General features: G+C 30.7%; 1 protein-coding gene across 1 annotated transcript in view; it reads left to right on the top strand.

Annotated features, from left to right (window-relative positions):
* LOC134708328 (discoidin domain-containing receptor 2-like) overlaps positions 1–14645 on the top strand; it is a 67869-nt gene extending 53224 nt beyond the window's left edge. The window contains exons 4-13 of the mRNA XM_063568776.1: positions 3866–4007; positions 4368–4457; positions 5297–5444; positions 5989–6510; positions 7175–7294; positions 8038–8355; positions 8966–9312; positions 9600–9727; positions 10298–10730; positions 11300–14645. Coding sequence (XP_063424846.1) covers positions 3866–4007; positions 4368–4457; positions 5297–5444; positions 5989–6510; positions 7175–7294; positions 8038–8355; positions 8966–9312; positions 9600–9727; positions 10298–10730; positions 11300–11632 — 2581 coding nt within the window. The 3' untranslated portion in view covers positions 11633–14645. The remainder of the gene's footprint in view (positions 1–3865; positions 4008–4367; positions 4458–5296; positions 5445–5988; positions 6511–7174; positions 7295–8037; positions 8356–8965; positions 9313–9599; positions 9728–10297; positions 10731–11299) is intronic.
* Positions 14646–14870: the final 225 nt, after the last annotated feature.

The following is a 14870-nucleotide window of genomic DNA, read 5'->3' as shown; positions in this document are numbered from 1 at the left end:
ATCCGAGTACAAAATAAGTGCTTGAAACACAAAATCCAGTATTTTGATTATTTGATTCCTGAGTCTGAATACAAAAATCGTGCTCGAAAGTTTTTTGACCGCAAAGAAGGTTTTTATTTAGATATTGGAATTCAACAGACTAAAAAGTTGCTTACAATAAATGCAAGCTAAATGTATGAATTGTTTCCTTCAAATTCCAAGACTCTCATATTGAAAGTCCACTTTTTTAACAATGTATCATTAATTATTAAGGAAATCAATGTTATAATTCTTATAAATAGAATATTGAAAAACTAATAATTTGTTAGTGCCTCAAAAGATAATTTGTCAAACCTTGCACATGAAAAAGAGTTACTAAAATCTAGCAATCTTTTTTTTTATTTGTAACAAAGCGTATTAATTGATTTCAATTTGATAGTAAATCAATTGTAATTTTATATTCCTTACTTGTCTGTGTTAGAGAATTATCATCGATTTTTAGGTTGGTTTCCACACATGGAATCTGTTAATATTGAAAATCATGTGACATTTGATTGGAGATCTAAGAGATGTACCTGATAAAACTGTATGGCTAAACAAAAATTTGTCATCAATTAATTGATATACAAGTCATCACAATAAATACAAGTTTACAGGGAATTGTCAAGGGGCAGCGAACTCCGTATTGACTTTCTGACTTCTGACATAGGAGTAGAATATCATACTGTATTTAGCCTATCATATGATATAACAACTGATGAGCGATTAATAGTCTCATATTTAAACTCCTGTAGCATTTAAATAATACAGCAGACCTGTTTTACTGGCCATTTTCAGAGTCTAATGCATTCTGGGTAAAATTTGGTGCCTCTAAAAACTTTTAAATTTCAGTGTGGGAATTTAAGAGCAACAAGGGAGTGCTTATGTGTAGATGAATATGGTAATCTCTCTAAGAAATGTAGACATAATCATCTGTGCAGAGAATTTTCCATGTAATTTCCATAATGCACTTAAAGTTGCTCAGAACAGTTCCTGGTTTTCAGAGTTTAATTACAGTAAATTGTATCTGAAGCTCCAGGTCGGAGATAAAATTGTGAATTTAGAATTATATTTTATTCTCTGAGAGTGAAAATGATAATACTGATGCAAGAATAATTTCAGTAAATTGCATTTATATCTGAGGGTTGGGGTTTGAGTTGTAGACTATATTCCAAGAGTTAGTATATTGTTTTCTTGAGGCAACAATAAAGTTATATCCGAAATGTGAGACAATGTATTCCCAGAGTCAGTATAGTGTTGTCTTAAAGGCAAGATAAAATGTTTCATATGGAATAAAATTAACAGTACCAATTTTCGTGCACCAGATGTGCATTTCGACAATACATGTCTATTCAGTGATGCTCGTGGCCAAAATATTTGAAATCCAAAGCTTATATAAAAGATGAAGAGCTATAATCTAAAAGGGAGGACAATGAAAATGGCTGCTTGTTTATTCATATGTATTACTTAATCATTATTATGCCTACAGTCTAGGTAACATTCCAAGATAGAAGTGGTTATGAGATAAAAACAACTCATTCAGGAAATCGTTTCTATGGCAAATATAAACAATAATATCAAAGTTAGAATTCCATTACTTAACTTTAGCATGCTGTTTACAAAGGCTGTATTAAACATAAAACTTATCATTTCAAAAATAACATTTAAAAAGAAAGAAAATATACAGAGAAGAAAGAAAGATATTTGTCATTGATCAATTGATTGTTGTTTACTTAATGTCCAGTGGCAAATAGTTTATGCAGATTCAAGAAATTTAAACCAATAAATGAAATAAGAAAGTTCCTCAAAACCTTACAATTTAGTTATGGAGGATAGGTTTCTCTGCCATTAGAAAACATAATTACAAATGAGTCTGATTTTTTTATTCATGAATGAATACATACATATGTTTAGCTATCGATAAAGAAAAAACAACTAAGGAAATCTGTTCCACGCTGATTTATTTGACACCTGCTTAAAATTCAAAAGTAAACTATAGCAAGACTCAATACTGCAGGTTCTATTAACAAGTTCTACATTAAGTCCTGTATAAAAAAAATATATAAAAAAACTTGAATGAGTGAATAGACAAGATTTCTCCTGCACATGTTGATGCCATGATAATACACCATACCTACCACATGGCTCTGTTTTGATTGTCAAATGATGGAGGTAATTGTCCAATTTAATACCTGTTTACTATTTTATTAGGTTATATAGAACATTATGTCTCCTATACCTACCTATCTTATTTCAGAATTTGTAATTTTTTCAACAACAAAAAAGTTTTATTCATTAGTAATTTAAAATGAACACTTTACAGACAGCAGAAATGTGTTTTGTTTCATTTTCATAGAAACCTTCAAAATTCAACTCACAGTCTTGATGAAAAAGTTACTAAGAAAATATACATCAATGATTTTGGAAGAAAAACATGGTGGAAAGAAAAACATCTCCGCCAAAGTTAACTTCTCGTTTGTTTAGGGAACTGTCATTGGGTTCTTAGATACTGAACGATTGCAACACCAAAAAACAAGATTTTTTGCAATTCTCTGCACATCTTTTACCAGAGTACTTAACAGACAAAAACTTTAGCAAGATAAAGTAATTAGGTTCTGACAATTTGTATCAAGAAAGCCGTAATTCTAAAAATAAACTTCAGGAAATAGCTGTTTGTCGGTATTATGCTATCGTTGTTCTGGTAGCTGAAAAAAGGGTGAAGTTGAATGTTTTATGTGGAATGTTTGTAAAATTGAGGTTTTAACAAGTAAACATATTTTTCTATGTAAGAAAGTTGAAAAGTTGAATTTGTTATACTCAAACTCTTGAAGTTTGCAGTAAAAAGTGCCAAGTTTTTAAGTGAATTAAAATGTGGAAGTGGATAAAAGTGGACTAACCATCTAATCTATAATACAAAAAACTACTCATTATTCAGACTATATCTTATTTTGTAGTTTTTTTTATAATTTTTCATACCGAATCCATTTGAAATTGACAGATAGTTTATTACCACACGAACATATTTCTTTTTTTTTGTTTAATTAAATTAAGCAGTTTCAAGTATTATATAAGATAAGATATATTTTGTATTCAATTGCAGCAATATATTTAAAGATAATTTCTTAAATGCTCATGTAGACTAAAAAACTAAGACCTCATACAACAGTTTATATTTTGTTTTCCTTTTTACCCCAAATTAATGAAATAATCCAAGAATAACAACAGTATATTAAAAAAAAATCTGATAAAAAAACTACATGCTTTACTTGACATGGTCCATAATGATTTGTAGTCTTTCTGACTAGACAGAACACATTGTAATTACTACATGTTGTCTATGTAGATAGGGAAACCAGATTCTGATACCAGACCATTATGGTTCTGGTAGGATTTATTTTACATCAGACTGTTCTGATTTCTACTACATTTAACAATGATGCAAGGAAGTTTTCAACAAAATTTTCTTCAACATAGATTCCATGATCACAGAATTTTCATACCAGTCTCATCTTAACATTCATCCCATCTCAGAAATGCATTGAAGTTTATGTTGTTGCCCTTCTCTGTTAAATATATTCCAAATAAGGTTGGAATGTGTCTGCCAGGTCAAGGTCAATACTTTAACAGTTGGGGATGATAGTTTGTGATATGTGTTCACAGGGCATCTAGGTGAAATAAGTGTGTCTGCTGAATTTAAAATAAAAATCTAGATGTAGAAGTGCAGTCCCCTTAAATTTATCCTTTTGATTTAGAAAATCAATTTATTTATTACTGGTTACCTGAATTATGCATAGTAAGGGAGAGTAGTATTGAGTAACTTTTGAGTAACATTGTTGTTTATTTACAGAATAAGACAGGAGTTGTATGGAGGAGCCTGGTGTCCTAAACAGATGATCACCAAGGAATCTTATGAGTATTTACAGGTTGATCTTGGTCAGTTAAACGTCATTACAAAGGTCGAAGTTCAAGGACGCTTTGGAAATGGACAGGTATTAAAATTGATAAAAGTTGAAAATTGTCATGGTTTATTCAATTCGATAATATATAACTACCATTTGGTTTCTGTTAATTAACTTACATATGTATGTTAATGTTGAAAATGACTGACCAATATTTTTCAAACTATGTTTTCAATATGCTTAAAGTGTGATGTGTTACATACATCAAAACCAACAACACTAAAAAAGAAAAACACATCAAGAGGTCAATGTCAAGGTTGAGGTCACAAGGACATTTAACCATGGAAATAGAATAGTGAATTCCGGTTCCAGGATTATCTTGTTGCATTGAAGTCCCTTTGAAACATTCACACATTCACTGTCTCTATTTTAATATCTTTCTGTTTTCAGGGTCAAGAATTTACAGAATATTTTTTACTGGAATACCAGCGTGAAGATGATGGTGAATGGGTTAGATTTAAAAACAGGAAAGGAATTGAGGTACAAGTTCATGTTGTTAAATTATTTCAAGATTATCTATGCAATCCAACAACACAGAATCAAAAAGACATTTTAATAAACACATAAAGATTTTTTATATGAATAAAATATATGGGCCAATAGGGTGAACATAAAATCCAAGCACACAAGGTTTAGTTATACAAAGTTCAGGATTGATACAAGCCACATACAGCTAAATATTCTAAAATCTGAATCTGTTTTATCTCAACTATTGATTTCATCTTTATCCCATAAAATTGTAAAAGAATACTTTCATGTGTAAATTTGCTTAAATGAAAAAACTCCAAATCTAATTATGATATATTAAATAATGATTTCTCCCGTTACCAGGGAAATGTTTTGTATTACGTCCTTGACTTGTCATTGCTCTTCATTTAATGAAAAATCTCCATTGTTATAAGGAGATTAACATCAAAATGGCAGTCCATGACAATGAAATCACAGTGGTTCTCTAGAATTTAAATCATTTTCACCACAGTTATTGCATTGTATACCATTGATTTTATATACAAGAGGTGGGGTGTATCAGTTGTGTTCAAAGGGAGATAACTTTGACTTATCTACCACACAACCAGTTCTACCTTGCATGCTGTGTAGGTATAAAAGAGAGCCGAAAGATACCAGAAAGACAGGGATATAAGATGTGATATGAATGCCAATGAGACAACACACCATCCAAAGTCACAATTTGTAAAAAAAAAAAAAAAACATTAAAGGTTAAGTAAAGCCTAAAACATGCAGCCTTGGTTCACTATGCATATTATTTGTATATTTGAAAAACAATGAATATAAGAATCATCACTTTTTTTTTTTTGCAGCATTTTAAGGGAAATACCAACACCTATTTAACAGAAATGTGTGAGGTCGACCCTCCCATAGTCTGTAAACGTATCCGGTTTATTCCATTCAGTCAGAAGAGACGAACTGTTTGTATGAGGGTAGAATTGTATGGCTGTAAATGGCTCTGTAAGTTTCACAATATTGTATACAAATAAAAGACATGAGCATACAAGCTCAATGTATTGAAAGTTATAAATTCTGTTAAGTTAAGCTAGTGCTTGAATAGATACTCTATGTAATTTTAATATTAGTATTAAAATGTTTTTCTCTAGTTTTGAGCTTGACAATTGTCTAAAGCTGGATGTTTCATACAGTTTAAGGACGTCTGTTAAATAACAAAAATATAGAACTCCAAGGAATATTGTAAATAGAAATTCCTTTACTGATTGGCAAAATCAAAAACTCAAAATATGCAAAAGTGTGTAAAACAACCATCATATTCCTGACTTGGTACATGCATTTCCTTATGTAGAGAACAGTGGTTAAACCTGGTTTTATAGCTAACTAAACCTCTCTCGAAGCAGATTTGGGGTACAATACGAACACTGAACTTCAGAGAACACAATATCTCCTTAAACTTCAAACATTACATTAAATGAATGTAAAGAAAGTTAAACATTATCTAACTTACTAACATGATATTTTACAAGTTTTAATCTTGTTATTTCAGCTGGTGTAGTGGCATACACAATGCCACAAGGAGATAGACGTGGAGCGGAAGTGGATCTTTTTGACTTTACATACGATGGTATATTTTACGAGAACCATTTATCTAATGGCATGGGACAGTTAATAGACGGAGAAACAGGGGGAGATAATTTCCGATCGGACAAACATGGTATAAAGGGGTATGATTGGGTCGGATGGAAAAATGACTCTATGGTCAGAAATAAACCTGTGGAAATCATCTTCAAATTTGAACAAGTTCGTAACTTTTCTTTCATGACGATACACACGAACAACCACTTCAGTAAAGATGTGAGAGTGTTTACCAAAGCTGTGATTTATTTTAGTGTTGGCGGGAAGTTTTACCAGAAGAAACCCCTGATTCACACTGAATACCAGGATAAATGGGTAGAATACGCCAGAGATGTTAATATCTCCCTGGGAAATCATGTTGGACGTTATGTCAAAGTTTATCTTTACTTCGATGACAAGTGGATTATGATTAGCGAAGTTGACTTCGGCTCAAGTAAGTAAAAGTCCTGTCCCATTTGGAATATAATACATAGTTGTATAGCTATATAATACCCATAATTTGATACATTTATAATAAGGTTAGCAACCTCTTCATGTTCATTAACTATAACTGACATGTAACTGACATAGTTTGAAGTACTGATGTTTGTAATACATACACTTTTAATCTCTAATTTCAAAATTTCTTTCTGTAATCAAAAGTAAATTGTCCATTTATTGTAATAATAGACAATCCTGATCATGTCGATGCTGCAAAATAAGTTTGTAGTTGGGTCTTTCTTTGCAATGTTTTTATTATTGCGAAAAATGCAACAGGTTTATAATCGCAATAATTTAAACTCGCATTTTGAAATATTTTATATGAATAAAAAAGGATTTTCCTCAATATCGCAAAAATTTAAATCACATTTGAGTCTAAAAAGACAAAATCGCAATGACAAGTGCACGCAATAATTTCTGAATTTACAGTAACCAAATTTTGAACTCCAACCCTGATATTATGAAGTTATGTATAATAATAGAACTTGCTCTGGCTTGTTCTAAATTAGCATAGTGAGCTAAAAATTCACTATATTTGTAACTTAGATTTCAGTTTTTTTGTGATTTTTACTTTTTTTGTATTCATATGACTACAATACCTTATGTTCTTTTTACAGAGCCAGCTGATAATTTTACTGTAGAAGTGGAGCCCCCTACAACTAAAGGGCCCTCAACTCTAGCACCTGTGATACCAAAACAAGATTTCTTTGATGTTCCTATAAGTTACGATAAACCAAGTACGTATATCTCTAATTCAGAATTATTATTCTTATAAATGAGAATTAGTATCTGCAAAATAAAGTTGAAGAATGTAGAATAAGTTTTAGTACATATGTTGTCTTGTCAATATAAAGGGAACCACCATATGGATTTAGATTGAAAAGAAACAAAAGTGTAAGGATTCAAATTTGAATAGCAACTATTTACAAAAAACTCGCCAATAATTATATTTGAGAACTGAACCAGTCAATTTTAATTCGTTGATGACAAATACTAGTTTTAATACCATAAATCTATTTCAAATACTGCCCCTCCAGAATTATATGATACAGGTGTTCTTATTTATGAATTACAAATGTTCACAATATACAAGTAAAACACTTTCAAAATATAAAATAGAATATGTTCAGAATTTATAAATTACACTTGTTTTAAAATGGCCACAATATACAAACTACACTCTTTCACAATTTATAGATTTACATGTATGATCATAATATACAAGTAACATATTTACCATACATATGTTCACAAATACAAAACTACATGTAGGTTGAAAATTCCTATCTATGCATTTTACGTTAAAGCTAAATGGGAATTTTGCATGACTTTACTTTTAAATTGTGTTCAAAGTTGCAATGAGGTACTATAAAAGAAACGACTGTGCAAGGGCTGTATCATTCAAGGTCATTAAAAACTTCCATTTGTTGTTGTCATGAAAATAAACAAAATTGTTTACAGAAGAAATTTTATTTTTTAGAACAAACAATGGAAGATATTCCCCCCTCAAAAGAAGCAGCTCCAGATGATAATATTATAGCTATAATAGTGGGAACCTTAGCAGCACTCATTGCTCTCTTAGTCGCCATAGTTTGTTTTATTTTCTGGCGGCAAAGACGGAGCAAACAGAATAACAATAGACACAGTCTAAAACCAGCTGTTGATAGAAACATACCGATTAATATGAATGATGTACATGGCACTAGGAACGGGAAGGTTTTAAACGGCAATGTTTATAACAGTGTGGCGACTGACGATGTGGAATGTGACCCGCACATGTGTAATGGTGATAAAACATGTAAGTCAAAATCACATGACATTAGAGGTCAATCGGATCTTGCTCATGACCGTCAAGTTTTCAAAAATCTTTGTTTCTGGTCTTCACAGATTTTCTTTGAAATGGCAAAGAGAATTTAAGTGTATAAGCTGTTCTAGGTGTTTGTTCTTCAAAGTTTTTCTTTTGATGGCAAAGATAATTTCAGACTTCCAAGAGTGGAATGTCACAATTAATGGAATATTACAAAAGCTACAGCAGAATAAAACATAACCATATCGAAACAACAATGAGCCATCACTTATATCATCATTTAAAAAAAGAGCATCTCAATATTTAGAGCTGCAAAAATTTAACTACAAGGGAAGTTTGAAAAACATTATTAATATTTTACATTTTTAGTATCCCAATTAACTATTAGTTTTTAGATAAGAAGAATGTTATTATACTTTTTCTGTTGAAATTATATTAATTCACAATCAATCAGAAAAAAAATTGGCTGCACAAAATTAACACACTAGAGTTTTAAAGATTTAAGTGCGTTCCAAGAATGGACATAAAATTAAAAAAAGAATTATCTCAGTGATAGTTTCTTGGTTTAGTACACCATAATAATACTTTTTTTTTATAACAGTTTCAAGAGATTATGCCATTCCTGATGTTACCAAGTCAGCATTAGTGGTGGCACTGCCTCCTCAGCCACCGCAGCCACCGTTGAGAGGAACACCAAACCCGGCACAAGGACAACCGATACTGATTAACTCCCTTGACAAACCACCGACTTACGATGCCCTGTACGCTGCCGCTGATGTGATCAATGTTCAAGTTCCCAACATTCCCAGCTTACAAGGTGTCAGTGGTAACAATGTGTATGCTGTTCCTAATGCAGAAATCCTCCTAACATTGGAGCACTCAGTCACTCAGTTTCCTAGAGACAATCTACAGTTTATTGAAGTTTTGGGAGAAGGACAATTCGGAGAGGTAAACTTTTAAAACTTCACAAAAATTTAAATATAAATCATGAAATTATAAATTAACACTGAAAACTTGTTTACAGTTCATGCTAGGACATAAATGATAAACTGGAAATAACAAATTAAAAAACAAATTTTAAATCTGTATTTGATTTCTGGAAGAAGGTGTCATTTCAAAAACATACAATATTTAATGATCTAATGTTGACTTGTATATTTAATTTGATTATCCCAAAAAGCCTATAATCTTTCTTTTGTGTGTTTGTATTTTACTGTTTTATTTTCTTTTTTCAGGTACATTTATGTGAGGCTTTAAATGTAAGTGAGTTCATAAATGACGACTACTTCGTAAACAGAAATAGTAATAGACCTGTTTTAGTGGCTGTGAAAATGTTACGGAGAAATGCAGATGACAGGGCCAGGTAAGTGCTTTAATAATAATACTAGAAGATAGTGTAATGAGTGACAGCTACCCACAAATAACAATAAAAAACGATTAAATTTTATGTTTCCTAAATAAAACATCAAAGAGACCACAAGACATTTAGACAAATATCACTTAAACTTGAATTTGAACAAGGTGAACCAACACCTGAAGTGGTTATAGTGCGGTTGGGTAATAGTGGGTGGATAACGAAAGGTAATTGAGTAATATGATGGTGGAGAAAACATTGAAGAGACCCCAACCTAACAACACAATTGTAGCACTACAAGACATTTAGAGGTCACAATAGTCTCCAGATGACACACTTATACTAACAATCTTTACAATGCTATAACTACCTTCCTCATAAACTGTCTAATGTAATCAACGACTGTTTGAAATAAACATATTCATATTCTGATAGAAGAATATTTGAAAATTTTTGGTAAAAATATTGAAAAAAAAATTTCGGATTAGAGAAGTACAGAAATTACAACAAGTATATGTATATGGTTGACATAAACTATTCTACTCAACAGTTTTTTTAAATATTATTTTTGCATTTCAGAGGTGATTTTCATAAAGAAATAAAGATAATGTCTCAGTTAAAGGATCCCAATATTGTCCGTGTTTTGGGTGTTTGTACTCGGGAAGAACCCCTTTGTATGATCGTGGAATACATGAAATATGGAGATCTTAATCAGTTCCTTCTGGATCATGTACCGGAAAGTCCTGTTGCCCTGGCAACTAACGCAAAGACATTGAGTTACGGCTGTTTGATATACATGGCGTCACAGATTGCATCCGGAATGAAATATTTAGAATCATTAAATATGGTACATAGAGACTTGGCTACACGTAATTGTTTAGTGGGCACAAACTATACCATAAAAATATCTGATTTTGGAATGAGTAGGAGTCTGTATAGTGCTGATTATTATAGGATAGAAGGACGAGCTGTGTTACCCATTCGATGGATGGCTTGGGAAAGTATTCTACTGGTAAGTACTGAATTATATTAGGGCTTTATAGTCGGGTCTGCTGTTACATTCATTTCATACTTTTAACTGTCTGAAAATGTTTTAAAATTTAGCTTAACAAAACAGTGTCATGCTCGTTACAATCAGTGCTGTCTGTAGCGTTATTCTTTGTTTTTACAGTAATGGAATTGCATGCCAATTACTATTTAATTTACTTTGCATATATATTCTTTTGTATTTACAAACATTATTACAAATCTAAACTTCTTTCTTTTTATTATCATTAAGGTACACATTTTTTGTTTTATTGGATATATTATTTTTCCGGAATAAAACCCACTGTACTGAACTGTAATGATTATCTTCTTGTAAAAATGAAAATGTTAATTATAACAATCAGAGTTCACTCTCTTCATTCATGAACTAGGCTTATATTTGTTTTAGTGTTTTTGTTGTTTTGTTGTTTTCCTCTTATAGGTGATGTGTTTCCCTCAGTTTTAGTTTGTAACCCGAATTTGTTTTCTCTCAATCAATTTTTGACTACTAATTTATTTACATTGAATTATACTTATCTTGTTAATATTTTTCAGGGTAAGTTTACCACCAAGAGTGATGTATGGTCGTTTGCAGTCACTCTATGGGAAGTTCTGACGTTTGCCCATGATCAGCCGTACGACGCCCTTACTGATGAAATGGTGATCGAAAATGCAGGGCATTACTATAGAAATGATAAACAAGAGGTCTACCTGCCTCATCCACCAAATTGTCCCAAAGAAATCTATGACTTAATGTGTGAATGTTGGAACCGTAGTGAAAGTGCACGACCGACGTTTAGAGAAATTCATATGTTTCTTCAGCGCAAAAACATGGGTTATAATCCTAAAGACGAGAAAATGAATCAGTTAAAAGTTCCTATATGTTGACTAAGAGAACCGAGTTATATTCGGAAACAATTAAATACTAGTCAACAAGTAGTAAAATTAAACATGCTGTGATTTCCCGTAAGACTTCTTGTGAGAAGACATTTAGCCAATATGGCTACCAATACTGACTGCCAGGCTAGCTTTAATCATAGTTATAAAGTGCTAGTGAGATCTTGTGAAGACATTGTTCTCATTGCTTAGCACAGCTTCTAGTTGTAGAAGTATTCCTGAAAAATCCATATTGTATCTGTGATGATGAAGCATGTGGTGCTCCATCCTAATAGGAGGAAAGTATAGCAGTACTCTAGTTAGAGTGCAACAAAATATGTTTAGATGGTGGTGTTCCATTCTCTAAGGAGAAGGATAAACATAAGGAGAGCTTGTGCTGTCCAGCATGTAGAAATAAATTACAAAATATATGAGGTTGTAAAAAATTATTAGAGAATTGTAAACATTATGATGTTTTTTTCATAAGAACAGTATTTTCTTGAATTTCTTGTTGTGGACATGTATACACAACAGAAAATTGATCATTCTCAGTTGTAAAACATGTTGAGGGATAATGTTGTATGGAAAAGAATTTTCTGAAATTGTTGAGTTAAAATGTAGTTAATTCTCAATGTAAAAAATGCTCTTTAAATTAAAATACCTGACTTGCAGTCGATAATTAAAAGCACTGTTTTTGCTTCTTCTTTTTTTGGTAATTTTTACATGTTTTGGTTAATTTATGTTAAAAATTTCAAACTTTTTGATGAAGTTTCACCCCATAATTTCACATTTTGATTTAAATTTCACCTTTTACAAAATATTTCTGCTAAAATCCTGCCGAAAAAAATATGCATTACTTCATATCCCTGTCATTTTGCCAGAATATAATATTGCCATCCATGATGATCATGAAATATTTTGTGGAGAAACTATGATTTAAACTGATAATTTTGATTTAAGATATAACATATTGGCAAAGATATTTCATGATTCACAATTTATGGATGGTTTGAAATGACAGTTTGTTTTAACCAAGGCAACGAAATTATTTGTATTTCCAAGTCAATGTACCTCATTTTTTGTATGATTTATAAGTAATCAATTAGTAGCAATCATGATTAGCATATTTCAATCATTAGTTCCTGTTATTAAATCCATATTTATTGTAAAAAGACATCAACTAATAGCTTTAATTTTGTCATTTCTCATTTCATGCTTTCTACTAAAAACTATGTTCATAAAAGAGCAGTGCCATATTCATATAGTATTTTTGCAACAGATTTGCTTTTGATTAAAAAAAGATAGCACTAATTTTATTTTGACAAATAATGTAATTGCAATACTGACCGGTGCTAGCACATTTATGCTGGCTGTTCTCATCAAAATCATTAGCATGGGAGAGGTTTCTCCCTTTATATCAGAAATTTCCCATTCTTCAGATATTGTTAGAGTTATCCCCCATTGATTGTGTATATGTTGTTGTAATTAAAGATGTATTTATTATTGTTAAATTGATTGTGCAATAGAGATTCATTCACTTTTTTAATAGTGATAGTTGTTTACATTTTCTAATTAATGTTTAATTAGTAAATCGGTACCATGATATGAAGGTTAGGAATTCAAACTAAGGGGGGATTTTTCAAAACAAAGTTGGGGTCACAATTTCTTCTTAAGTTGCAACTGAATACTTGATGTTTTAGTTAGATACAAAAATTGACTTGCAGAACATTTGTAATTTTACTTACATAAATTAAGGAATTTTTCTTTAATTTGACTGCAAGATTTTTGTGAAAATTTACTCATGGCTGTCAAAATAAACAAATTATACTCATATGAAAAATATTGATGCTTATAAAAAGAAATGAACTATTTTTAAGGGATATTTTCATTCTATTGTTTGAAAGAAATATTCATCATGTTGTTAAGTAGAAAAAATTGTTTGGTAAATATAAGGTCTTAATTAGATCTATAATAACAAGCAAAAGAGTTGTTAGTATATGAGAAAGTTTTACAAATATCCATGGTAACATACCTAACAAAACAGTTGCTTGTCAAAGTGGTTTCCATGGTAATATTTTGAGCAAGAGATTTGCTTGACTATGAAAATTAAATCAGGAGAGATAACTCAGTCATAAGTAGGTTGTGAAACAAAATCTTCAAATTCATTTCTGTTCAAGCAAAAAACTTTTTGATTTCAATAATAATAAAATCAAGGAGGGAGAAACAAACTATATTACTAAAGCTGTTTATATATTATTTAATATATTTGATATTTGTTGAGTTCTCTTTTCTTACATCATGTAAATGCTACTAGGGGCATACCTAATGTAAATTTTGAACAGGGTTGAAAGACTGAAATTAGTAATTTTTCTCTTCATAATAGATAAAGGTGATCTGACCATTGGTAAACAACTGTCTACTTGATTAACAAATAGTTTATATTTCTACACACATATTTCTATATATGTGATATTTCCATTAAAAGTTTTGCTTGGACAGAAATGACATTTTGTTATAGTAGTTAAGAATAATCTATATTTTTATATAAAGTTCCATTGCCATCATATTATTTTGACATTTTTTTAAATAGCTTATATTATAGAATTTTGGTGCTGTTATGTAATCACGGTTTTGTAAATACATTTTATATTTGTGCTAGTTTTTATCTCAAAATACACTAAAATTACATAACATTAATGTGTCTAAATCACTTTGGTACACAAACATTACATACCATTCTTGTGTTTAAATCAATTTGGTACACAATTCATGAGTAAATCACCTTGGTACACAAAAATTACATACCATTCTTGTGTTGAAATCACTATGGTTATTCAAGTACTGCATTGTATTTTTAATCAGTGTATAAGTTAATGCATACATTAGCATAGACTTTCCCAAATATGTAATATCTAAAACCAGTAGACATTTTTTCACACTCTAAAATCATTTTAAGTCAAATGAGTCACTCATTACATTAAACCTTCAAATTGAGTCATAAGAATTTTTTGGTGAAAACAATTTCCAAGAAAAAAACAACGGCTTTACAATACTAGACAGAAAAAACCACACAGAGTTAACATTGTGTTGGTTCAAGTTACCAGAACTATTTAAAAAAAAACACCTACATTTTTCAATTATCAATCTATTTGAATTTTTGAAAGTCTAAAATTTTGATAATGCATTTAAGCTTTAGAATATACTATTATGTCAATTTTCAAATATATCTTCAACTACATGAGTGTACAAT

This window comes from Mytilus trossulus, chromosome 2, assembly GCF_036588685.1.
Source record: "Mytilus trossulus isolate FHL-02 chromosome 2, PNRI_Mtr1.1.1.hap1, whole genome shotgun sequence".
NCBI lineage: Eukaryota > Metazoa > Mollusca > Bivalvia > Mytilida > Mytilidae > Mytilus > Mytilus trossulus.
This window is presented reverse-complemented; position numbering and strand designations above follow the sequence as displayed.